This window comes from Aquarana catesbeiana, linkage group LG12 (assembly GCF_042186555.1).
Source record: "Aquarana catesbeiana isolate 2022-GZ linkage group LG12, ASM4218655v1, whole genome shotgun sequence".
Lineage (NCBI taxonomy): Eukaryota > Metazoa > Chordata > Amphibia > Anura > Ranidae > Aquarana > Aquarana catesbeiana.
Window position 1 is genome coordinate 10,924,785 of NC_133335.1, and position 12,585 is coordinate 10,937,369.

The 12,585-nt window shown below is 46.2% G+C and overlaps 1 protein-coding gene across 1 annotated transcript in view; it reads right to left on the reverse strand.

The window, feature by feature from the left end:
- Positions 1 to 3,173: 3,173 nt before the first annotated feature.
- CYP24A1 (cytochrome P450 family 24 subfamily A member 1) overlaps positions 3,174 to 12,585 on the reverse strand; it is a 30,758-nt gene continuing 21,346 nt past the window's right edge. The window contains exons 10-12 of the mRNA XM_073607236.1: positions 11,620 to 11,817; positions 9,943 to 10,059; positions 3,174 to 5,251 (exon numbers count right to left, since the gene is read on the reverse strand). Of these exons, the coding sequence (XP_073463337.1) occupies positions 9,949 to 10,059; positions 11,620 to 11,817 (309 nt within the window). The 3' untranslated portion in view covers positions 3,174 to 5,251; positions 9,943 to 9,948. The remainder of the gene's footprint in view (positions 5,252 to 9,942; positions 10,060 to 11,619; positions 11,818 to 12,585) is intronic.

A 12,585-nucleotide genomic window follows, 5' to 3' on the forward strand; every position in this document is an offset into this window, starting at 1 on the left:
CCCCTTTGCACGTATGGTCAGAGGAGAAGGGACTACTTTGGTTGGTACTTAGTGAAATGTTCCCTTACATTGATGGTCAGTGGAGAAAGGTCTCTTTATATAGGTGATCTGTGGAGAAAGGTTCTCTTTTATAGGTGATCTGTGGAGAAGAACCTTCTTAGACCTTCTTAACCTTCTTGGTGGTCAATGGGAAGAATGTCCCCCTTACAGATAACTACAAAGATTACCGGTGTCTGTGGTTACTTATCTCAGAGGTAGAAACTGATCGTTGCTCAAGGAACCCCTAGCAACCTCTGGAGGAACCCTAGGCTTCCATGGAACCTTGGCTGAAAAAGGCTGAACCATACTATACCTCTATAAAATGCAGACAATGGGCATCTAACTCACAGCCGAATGCTACATGATGTCAACTACAACTTTTCACATCTTCCGGGCATGTTCTAAAATTCTACCCTTCTGCCAACAGAAGCCCTACGTTCTGCTGACTACAGTTCTGAGTTTTAACTTACTGTTTAACCCGCAAACCTATCAAAATTACATGCCAGGTGCACACGCCAGGAGGTATTCTCCACTGAGAACGCTATTGCTGTTCTATACCATGAAAACCCCTCTGTAGACAGTCTTCAATGCCAGACTTAAAAAAGTTTATTTTAAATTTTAAATGACATGCTGCCAAAATACCAACAAGTGTCATTAGCAGGGCGTGCCCAGCCAGGTTTGGTAAAATCTGGGGCCTGTGGCTGTGGGCCTCACCCCTAATAACTTAATTTTATATAACTTAGATTTATGTGTAGGCAAGAACTGACAGCTCTCCCAAACCTATAATTATATGTGTTATCCTGCAAGATCCTATGGAAACTTTGGAGGGGGGCTATTGGTTAATTCAGTAGCACGTGCAACAGTTTTTTTCCGAAGCTAGTTGCTTCGAATGTTATCATCTATGAATGTAGCATTAGAGGTAAACATACAATAAATCTAATTCTTTAAAAAAAATGTTTTGTTTTTTTTTTTCATTTATTTGGCACTGCAAAAATGAACAAATGTAATGTGAGCAAGGAGTGAAGTGGCTGGGTAAGGATGCACTCTGAGGGGTAGTGGCCATGGAGGGATGCACTGTGAATGGAGGGAGGGGGATAAGGTGGCTGGGTAGGGATGCACTGTGAGTGGTGGTTACCATAGAGGGATGCACTGTATATAGGGGATGGAGTGGCTGTGCACTGTGAATAGTAGGTGAAGTAGACAGGAGGCCATGGATGGATGCACTGTTAATGAAGGGTAAGGTGGCCATTAAGTGTTAGGTGGTCATGGAGGGATGAACTATTAATTAAGAGCGAGGTCGCCATGGAGAGATGCACTGTTAATGGAGGGTAGGGTGGTCATAAAGGGTTAGGTGGCCATGGAGGGATGGACTGTGAATTGGAGTGAGGTGGCCATGGAGGCAAAAACTGTTAATTGGAGTGAGGTGGCCATGGAGAGATGCACTGTCAGTGGAGGGTAAGGTGGCCATTAAGGGTTAGGTGGTCATGGAGAGATGAACTGTTAATTGGGGGTGAGGTGGCCATGGAGGGATGCACAGTAAATGGGGGATGAGGTGGCCATGCAGGGATGCACTGTTAATGGGGGGTAGGGTGTCCATTATGGGTTAGGTGGCCATGGAGGGGTGAACTGTTAACTGGGGGTGAGGTGGCCATTGAGGGATGCACTGTTAATGGAGGGTAGGGTGGTCATTAAGGGTTGGGTGGTCATGGAGAGATGAACTGTTAATTGGGGGTGAGGTGGCCATGGAGGGATAAACTTTTAATTGGAGTGAGGTGGCCATGGAGATATGCACTGTCAATGGAGGGTAAGGTGGCCATTAAGGGTTAGGTGGTCATGGAGAGATGAACTGTTAATTGGGGGTGAGTCGAGGGATGCACTGTAAATGTGAGATGAGGTGGCCATGCAGGGATGCACTGTTAATGGGGGGTAGGGTGTCCATTATGGGTTAGGTGGCCATGGATGGATGCACTATAAATGGAGGATGAGGTGACCAAGCAGGGACGCACCGTTAATGGACAGTAGGGTGTCCATTAAGGGTTAGGTGACCATGGAGGAGTGAACTGGTAAATGGGGTGAGGTGGCCAAGGATGGATGCACTGTAAATGGGGGTTGAGGGGACCATGCAGGGATGCACTGTTAATGGAGAGTAGGGTGTCCAATAAGGGTTGAGTGGCAATGGAGGGATGAACTGTTAATTGAGAGTGAGGTGGCCATGGATGGATGCACTGTAAATGGGGGATGAGGTGACCAAGCAGGGATGCACTGTTAATGGACAGTAGGGTGTCCACTAAGGGTTAGGTGACCATGGAGGAGCAAACTGTTCAATGGGGGTACCTCACTGTAAATGGGGGATGTGGTGACCATGCAGGGATGCACTGTTAATGGAGAGTAAGGTGGCCATTAAGGGTTAGGTGGCAATGGAGGGGTGAACTGTTAATTGGGGGTGAGGTGGCCGTGGAGGAATGCATTGTGAAAAACTGGTGAGGTGGCTAGGTGTTAAAAGATGAATGCACTGTAAATGGAGGGTGAGGTGATCATGGAGGCATGCATTGTTAATGGACTGGACAAGCTCGGCCCTGCAGCACCTCAATGGCTGAGCTTGTGAGGTCTCTGCTGAAACTATAAGGGAAGGAGTGAGCGTGACATTACAAAAGGGTTGGGGGAGATGAGTTGGAGCAGGATGAAGTGATACTGGAGAAGAGCTGAGGAGTGGGGTTGAGGTGATGTGATGGTACCAGGACAAAGCAGAGGAGACAGGGCTTCGTCCCGAACCTTGGTGACAAGAGGGTGCAGAAGCAGAAGAGCCTCTCCTTCTTTAGATGTACACATCAACGCGGTGTCTAAAGACCTCCTCCAATCAGTGGCTTTTCTAAGCTGAGCACATGATGATATCAGTCTGCTGCAGGAAAAAGGAAGAATTTCCTTGGTCTCCTCTCCCCAGTAATGAAGCTGTAACTTTTTAGCATTTCATACGGTGACAAGGTGGCAAATTACTTAGCACAGGCCTGGACACATTTCACCCAGAGCTAGGAGCCAATTTTATAAAACCTAGTAGCCAGCGCTACGTAACCTGCATATGACCGTAGAGAAAGCTGAATGATACTTAGTTAAAAAACAGTCAAAAGGAAAAACAGTTTGTTCTGGAAATTTTCAACAGACTTTATTTTAGCAATTAAATTAATAAAAAAACAATACAGAACAGACTATTACTTTACTGGTAGAACAACTTGAAACCATAAATAACAAGGAACAAAAAGTGACAAATGTTCCAAACATAAAATCAGGAATTATTTAATTGGTGGGGAGGGGGGGTTATATCAGAATGCCAAATGGTTCCCCACCCCTCCAAACACACGTGCCATGGCTTGCCGGCATTGCAGTAGTAGCGCCCTTCTGTCATGACTTAGACAAATCATGGTCCTGGAAATTATACATTTTGGTTTGGGAAGGGGGAAGGAGCATTTAGGCATGGGGTGTTTCCCAACATGCTGATAAAGCTGTTGCAGGCGGGTGCTGAAATGCTGGGGCTCTTGTTAGGTAAGCCAGCACTGGGCGAGAAAGTAGTAGCTGATGAGATTTTATTGACAGCCGGTGTTGCGTGAGACTGACTGAGCTAAGTTCACCTTTCTCACACGCAACACCGGCTGTCAATATAGTCACATCGGCTACCGTACTACTTCCTCATGTAGCGCCGCTTTACCCAACAATAGCCCCGGCATTTTAACACCCTCCTCCCCAGCGTTTAAACATTCTATTGTGAAGGATAGAGATCGGAAGGTAAGTAGTTCTGTAGATGACCAATGATTTTTTTTTCCAGGGGAGAAACATGCAATAAAAGTTATTTGTGTAAAAAAAAAAATTGTGTGCCAGAATTTATGGTGCCATGAGCACCGTGCCAAAAACAACCACGCCAAATTGCAGAGGGCGGAAACTGATACTGCCTAGCTCTGCCTTTGCTATACGGCTACGATAAGAGTCTCAAAACTTTTGCTGCAGTTTTCACAATTGAAAAGGAAATAGCAACTGTTAAATCTTCTACTAATGGCACAAAAAGATGGAGCAGGAAACACAGGTGCAGAGCTCTCTATGAGGTTATTTCATGAGTCAATGATCAACCAAGAGTGAGCAGACACTTTAAGAGCATGCTGTAGAATGTTGTTGTTCTGGACCCCCAAGTGTCAGTGTGTCATTGGTCTGGACCCCCAAGTGTCAGTGTGTCATTGTTCTGGACCCCCAAGTATCAGTGTGTTATTGTTCTGGGACCCCCAAGTGTCAGTGTGTTATTGTTCTGGGACCCCCAAGTGTCAGTGTGTTATTGTTCTGGGACCCCCAAGTGTCAGTGTGTCATTGCTCTGGGATCCCCAAGTGTCAGTGTGTCATTGTTCTGGGACCCCCAAGTGTCAGTGTGTCATTGTTCTGGGACCCCCAAGTGTCAGTGTGTTATTGTTCTGGGACCCCCAAGTGTCAGTGTGTTATTGTTCTGGGACCCCCAAGTGTCAGTGTGTCATTGCTCTGGGATCCCCAAGTGTCAGTGTGTCATCGTTCTGGGACCCCCAAGTGTCAGTGTGTCATCGTTCTGGGACCCCCAAGTGTCAGTGTGTCATTGTTCTGGGACCCCCAAGTGTCAGTGTGTCATTGTTCTGGACCCCCAAGTGTCAGTGTGTCATTGTTTTGGACCCCCAAGCGTCAGTTTTTTGCTACATCAGTGTGTCATGGTTTTGGACCCCCAAGTATTAGTGCAGTTTTGCTCTGGAACCCCCAAGTGTCAGTGAGATACTGTTTTGGAACCCCTTTGTGGCGGTTTGTCACTGCTCTGGGACGTCCAAGTGTCAGTGTGTCAGAATGTTGTTTTTTTAGGACCTCACGGGTGCGAAGAGTGCGTTACCAGTGACAATGAACTCCTGTCAACTTTCGCTGGTGTTATCTGCCCCATCTTATCAGCACCATTGCCAATCTGACCTACTTATAGAAAAACAAACAGTAGATTGTACAACCGCCTCTTTTTAGGTTGGGAGCAGTGGGCGGCTCCGTGCGTCCATCATGGAATCGACTTTTGCCAGCTCTGGCGCTCTGACGTCGGGGAGGGCTGTAAACACTGGCCATTCGCCTGATCTCGCAGGGTTCAAGGCCTGAAATCTGCGCAGTCAGTAAATGAAGCAGAAACTGGATACAGCTCGCTCAGTCATCTTCGAATGCGTCACGTGGAGAGACACTGTGGACAGAAAGGTGAGCTGCAGTCAAGCACGGTGGTGGAATTTTCAATCTCAACTCCTTATAACTATAGAGCTTGTCTATTAAAGTGCAAGTTTGCCTTTATAACACCTTATCCCTGTAAGCCATAGAGAAAACGCAGCTCTCCCAAACAGCCCCTGCAACATAAAAGCGGATAGCAGCCTCAGCCTGCAAGTCTCTGCCAAACCAAGTTCACCGATGCATTTCACCCCACCCACCCTGTAAAAAATTGGCAATACAATCATTGTCTCCATTTTATCTGTCCCTTTCCTCCTTCTGCACCATGTTCGCTCTACCAGGACCTGCCCACGTTTTTCCAATTTTTATCATTGCTGTCCTTGATCTGGAGCCCCTATAGCCAGACATACATGTTGGAGCACAGTTGGGCATGCATGTTCAGACCCATCGTCTCCTGGCCTGATTCCTACCAACGACATGAAGTGATGAGATATATCTCCAACATAGAAACAGACCATGGCTCCAACATGGAACCATGCCTTAGCACTCAAGAGCCAACTTGGAAGCAAGCAGTTGGAGAAGTTATGCAAATATCAAAATGCCTTGATGGGTGGTTGTCAGTCTGGAGGAGTGGACGTTCCTAGGCAGGGTGTATTTGCATTCAGACCACCCTAGGTGACACTCACGTGGTAAGCTGAGTCTCCATGATTGAAAGAACTGGAATCCAATGAATGAAAGGGGTGGGCCAGAGATGGTCAGGCTGGGGAAGAAAGACCTAGAACAGTGGTCTCCAAACAGATGTGACCCTTGACCTGCCTTCATCCGGCCCTTGGGGCACCATTCCTCCCACTGATATGAGACACTATTCTACCAACTGATATAGGCAGTGGGGCACCATTTCTCCCAAAGACACAAACGATGGGCCACTATTCCTCCCAATGACACCAAAAGTGGGGCATTATTCCTCCCAAAGACACAAACAATGGGGCACTATTCCTCCCAATGACACCAAAAATGGGGCATTATTCCTCCCAATGACACCAACAACGGGGTACTATTCTCCTGCTGACATCAACAATGGGGCCCTATTCCTCCCAATGATACCAACGATGGGGTACTATTCCTCCCAATGACACCAATAATGGGTCACTATTCCTCCCAATGATACCAGTGATGGGGCACTATTCCTCCCACTGATACCAATGATGGACACGAAAGACACAAACAATGAGCCACTTCTCCTCCCAATGACAACAATAATGGGGCATTATTCCTCCCAGTGACACAACAATGGGGCACTATTCTCCCCCTGACATCAACAATGGGGCACTATTCCTCCCAAGGATACCAACAAGGGGGCACTATTTCTCCCAATGATACCAATGATGGGGCACTATTCCTCTCAAGGATACCAACAAGGGGGCACTATTCCTCTCAATGATACCAATGATGGGGCACTATTCCTCCCACTTGTACCAACAATGGGGCACTATTCCTCCCAATGATACCAACGATGGGGCACTATTTCTCCCACTGATACCAACGATGGGGCAATATTCCTGCCACTGATACCAATGATGAGGCACTATTCTTCCCACTGATACCAATGATGGGCACTATTCCTACCAAAGACACAAACAATGGGCCACTTCTCCTTCCAATGACAACAATGATGGGGCATTATTCCTCCCAATGACACAACACTGGGGCACTATTCTCCCTCTGACACCAACCAGGGCCATCTTTAATATTGATTGGACCCTGGGCAAAAATTTTCTTGGGCCCCCCCTCCCCCATGCAATTTCGCTCTCCACCTGCTCTGAGACGTACAGTAAATAGCAGTTGGATTTAAAATCAGTTTACTGTATCAGATCAGGCATCAATTTTGATTGGTTGCCAGAGGTTACAGCATATCATTACCTCTTACTGACAGGTTGCTAGAGGTTACAGCACACATTAAGGCTTACTGATTAGTTGCTAGAGGTTACAGTACATGGTTTCTGCTTGTTGATTGGTTGCTAGAAATTACTGTACAGTAATACTGCTCACTAGTTGCTATAGGTTACAGCACATCTTCTCCTCACTGCAGGAGGGGCATGATATACATATGAATGCCGTCTTTATTTACATATCAATGACGCAGGCCTCAGCTATTTACATATGAAAGTCACTTCTATTTAAGTATGAATGCTGCCATTATTTACATATGAATGATTGTTATTTACATGTAAACACAGGGTCTGCAGGTGAGCCATCTGTACACAATAGGGCAGAGCTAGATATCAGGACACTGCACAGGACTAAAACTTCAAGGGACATGGGAATTTAAACTGGAACAGTTGGCAAATATGAGGGAGCTGCTTTGGGCCCCACAACAATGACAGGGCCCAGGGCAGCTGCCCCTTTTGCCCTGCCTTAAAGACGGCCCTGACACCAACAATGGGGCACTATTCCTCCCAATGATACCAACTATGGAGCATTATTCCTCTCTTTACACCAAATGTGGTGATATTTACTCCTGCTGATGCCAAGGAAATTTCCACTCCTGCTGGCCACAGTGTGGTCCCCCCCTTAAGCCTGAAGGACAATAAACAGGCCCTTTGTTTAGAAAGTTTGGAGATCCCTGGCCTAGAGGATGCTAGATGTCCTCCAGGAAATGAGGTGGGCTCCATCTGACTTGCTGTAGCTTCTAATGCACATTGTGAGAATCTCACAGTATGCAGTGAAATCAGAGCAAGCCGTTTCAGGAGAGGAGAGGAGCCGGGTACAACTGTGCAAGACTGAAGTAGGAGGAGTAGGAGGATGACTCGATTGGGAATCAATTCCGAATATATCTTCCTCTTCAGAAGAGAAGTCACTGGTCACGTGTCATCACATATATCTATAACAGCAGACAGGGAGGTACATACGACTATGAACGTGTTGTGTGAGCAACTTGCATCCCCTCCGGGTTTAGCCAGGGTTGGGATGCAAATAGTTCTCTTGAAAAGCTTTGAACTTGCTTAATCTAGAGAATCTTACAACAGCGAGGCGTGAGTCACAGGCGAGAGTGTTCCTCGGAAGAGTCGGAAAAACTCAGAGAAAGTTCCCAGGGCTTTCTAGACTGGGAAGTGAGTGCTTTAACCCCTTTCCTGCCGGTACGGCAATCGGCACTACCGAGTCTCCTTACACCGCAGCTCATTGACAATCTGCTGCACACTTATACAGCAGGGGTCTCCAAACTTTCTAAACAAAGGGCCTGTTTTCGGTCCTTCGATCTTTAAGGGGGCCGGACTGTGGCCAGCGGGAGTGGAAATTTTCCTGGCATCAGTGGGAGTAAACATCACATTTGGTATTAGGTGGAGGAACAGTGCCTCATCTTGGTTCTCATTGTTGGTGTCAACGGGAGAAATGGTGTCCCATTGTTGGTGTCAATGGGAGAAATGGTTCCCCATTGTTGGTGTCAACGGGAGAAATGGTGCCCCATTGTTGGTGTCAATGGGGGAAATGGTGCCCCGTTGTTGGTGTCAACGGGAGAAGTGGTCCCCCATTGTTGGTGTCAATGGGAGAAATGGTGCCCCAATGTTGGTGTCTATGGGAGAAATGGTGCCCGATTGTTGGTGTCAATGGGAGAAATGGTGCCCCAATGTTGGTGTCTTTTGGAGAAATGGTGCCCCATTGTTGGTGTCAATGGGAGAACTAGTGCTCCATTGTTGATGTCATTTGGCAGAATAGTGTCTTGTATCAGAGGGCGGAATAGTGCCCCAAGGGCCGAAAAAAAAAAGGCAAGCAAAGGGCCGCATCTGGCCCCTGGGTCACAGTTTGGTGACCACTGTTACACAGGAATGGCTAGGAGTAAATTTTATGTATAATCTTGGCGTACAAAATCTAATACCATGCTATTGTTTAAGGTTTGAACATGCGCTACAGACACAGATTTAGCCGTTCTGATATATAACATACATCACAACGGCTTAATCTGTGTCTGTAGTGCATGTTCAAACCTTAATACCATAAATAATAACATTTTATTAGATTTTATTACTCCAAGAGTATATAATGAGTTTGAAAGATCTAGAGAAATACTTAAATAATGCATTACATTTTCACTAAACCCATTTGATTTTAGTTGACTAAAATGTACCGCTTTCAATTTCGTTTTTAGTCATAGTCTTTTGACTAAAATCAATGCCGTTTTAGTTTTAGTCTTATTTTAGTCAATCGAATTGTTTTAGTTTTAGTCGTATTATAGTCTACTGAAATAGTGTTAATTTCCTCTATGAAAATATTTTAGTTGGACGAAATTAACACTGTACTTGGCTCAGCCAATTTTTTTTTTTTTAAATGACTTATGTCAGGATGGGTGCTGGAAAGGGGCACCCCCGACTCTAAGTTCAGCCGATTAAGCAGGAATCAGCTGAAATTCAAGCAGTCTATGGGGGGGGCCTCTAAACGGACACACTAATGAGCATGCTGCACCTCACATGAAAAAATACACACGGTGCTAGGCCCTCTCGAACTTTGGCCACTGCACACTCTGAGGTTGGGAAACAGCGTGCAAAATTAGGCACTGCAAAGGCTACAAATGTGACCCCTGACCCCCCCCCCCCCCCCCCCACCACCACCCACCGATGCAAACTGAAACCTCAGAAACTAAAGTTTAAAAAATCTTTATCGGTATGCCTCTACAATTATAATCTTGGTGCTGGTACATCTTTGGTGGCACCGACTCACCTTGGTCTACCTGTGAAGGAAGGCCACCGGCAGCTCTCTGCTTGGCATCAGAGTCCCCAGATGTAAGGTATCCACAGGATGTTTATCAGTGGCTACAATGTTATATCTTCTGACGAGCTGCAAGAGAAACATGGAACACAAATTTACTACAAGAGGGAAAAGGGCCGCTGAGGTCTACAGCGTAAAAATGGCTGGTCACTTTCTCTGGATCCTAATATCAGACCTGTTTACAGCTGTAACCCATTACCAATTCCGTCTCAGTCTGGGAGAGGCTGCTAATACGTGTCCCATCTGATCTTCTGACACCCAGAAAAATCCGGTATCCCCGCCCCCGCCCTGTTTTAATGTGACTGTTGTGAGCACTAGGGATGCCGTGTTTTGTGCCCTGCCCCTGTCCCTATGGGTGGCACGCGAAGAAGAGAAAAAAAACAAAGGTCCTGCAGAGACATTTGGAGGAGGTGGTTATGCCAGGCCATGTAGAGAAGAACGCAGCAGATGAATTCGGTCCACTAGGAATCTTACGGCAAACATGGATGAGGAAACAAAGGCGTTATGGCAATTATCTCCAGTAGTCAACAAAGTGTGCCCTTACACTGGAAGCTACGAGCGCGGTTCAACCCCTTGAACTGGTTCATTTTGTGTAGTGGGAGTTCTCTGAACCATGCCCAGGAAAAGTTAGGTGCACCATGGCTTGGAAGAGGTGGTCCTGGCATGGTTTACTTGTAGTCCGCTATGATTTACTTCAGTAATGTCTGTTCTATAGAAGTTGGTGGGATAGGGAGAGCTCCAGCTAGACTGGTTCGGGGTTTGAGACCTGAGTTCAGGGTAACACGTTTGGATAACCCTGAACTGAATTATGTGGATGCACCAAGTAATGCTTGTTCTATCGAAGTTGGTGGGATAGGGGGACCTTCAGCTAGACTAGTCGACAGGCCACTGATTGGTCCTGGGGTTTGAGTCCTGAGTTCGAGGTAACAGTTTTGGATAACCCTGAACTGAATTATGTGGATGCACCAAGTAATGTCTGTTCTATAGAAGTTGGTGGAACAGTGAGAGCTCCAGCTAGAATGGTCGACAGGCCACTGATTGGTTCGGGGTTTGAGACCTGAGTTCAGGGTAACAGTTTTGGATAACCCTGAACGGAATTATGTGGATGCACTAAGTAATGTCTGTTCTATAGAAGTTGGTGGAACAGTGAGAGCTCCAGCTAGACTGGTGGACAGGCCACTGATTGGCCCTGGGGTTTGAGTCCTGAGTTCAGGGGTAACGATTTTGGATAACCATAAACTGAATTATATGGATGCACCAAGTAATGTCTGTTCCAAAGAAGTTGGTTCCCATGAAGCCCCATTGTAAATGACACAATTTGATGCATTGCATGTGGACAGGTCACTGATTGGTCCTTGGGCTTGAGTCCTGAGTTCGGGGTAACAGTTTTATATAGCCCTGAACTGAATTATGTGGTTGCACTAAGTAATGTCTGTTCCATAGAAGTTGGTGGAATAGTGAGAGCTCCAGCTAGACTGGTGGACAGGCCACTGATTGGTCCTGGGGTTTGAGTCCTGAGTTTGGGGTAACAATTTTGGATAACCCTGACATAGTAAGCCACTGTGGGACAAAGAAGATTCGGGGGGGGGGGGGCTGGATACGTCCCCAGAAACCTGCAGAGTAACTCACCCAACAAATGCCAAGCTGCAATTGAAGCTCAGCTAGCCGTCGTCCGATGCACATTCGCTTCCCAATGCCAAATGGGACGTGGGCGAAAGGGTTGATGGTGTTCTTGTCCTGCAGCCAACGCTCAGGCCGGAACTCAGACCAGTCATCATAGCATTCTTCATTGGAGCCCAGCACATGGCTGTTTATGGTCAAGACTGTCTGCAGAAAACAAAAAACAGATCCTTAAAATTCCATACTTCTTCTATTCTATTATTGTTCTCAATCCAAATATCCAGTCTTTGCTCTGAGATGGTCCACAAAACTCAGAGGAAAAAAAAAATTCATATTAGACTGCTCAACGGATGAACAACCTCATTCAACAACATCAATTAATGAGCAATGGAGATATGCCAACTTGTAATCAAGTTTTTAAACTATCACCTTTTTTTATTGACTTCTACATACTGAATTTTCATGATCTGCACTGTTGAAGAGCCAAACCTAGAAGATGGCCCTCACTCGGCTCTATGCCCTTGGAGGACCAGAGCGAGGTCCAACATCACTTCCGGTTCTCGGGCAGATAGACAGGATCTTTTTTTGCTTAAAGTCAAAATGAAATTTTTTTTTTTTTTTTGCTTTTAAGAGGTAAATGTGAGATCTGAGGTCTTTTTGATCACAGATCACTCAATAAAGAGGACCTGTTGTGCTTATTTCTATTACAAGGGATGTTTACAATCCTTCTAAAGCCTCGTACACACGGTACGATTGTTGGCCAACCGAGCGTTTGATTTTTGTCAAAAGGGCGTGTGCCAGGATCTTGTCTTGCATACTAACGGTACACAATTGTCGGCCAACAAACACGAACGTACTGACGTACTACGAGGAATTTCAGCCCTTGGGCGCCACCCTTTGGGCCCCTTCTGCTAATTTCGTGTTTGGTGAGCATTGATTCCGAGCATGCGTGTTTGTACTTTCGACTTTTGTGTG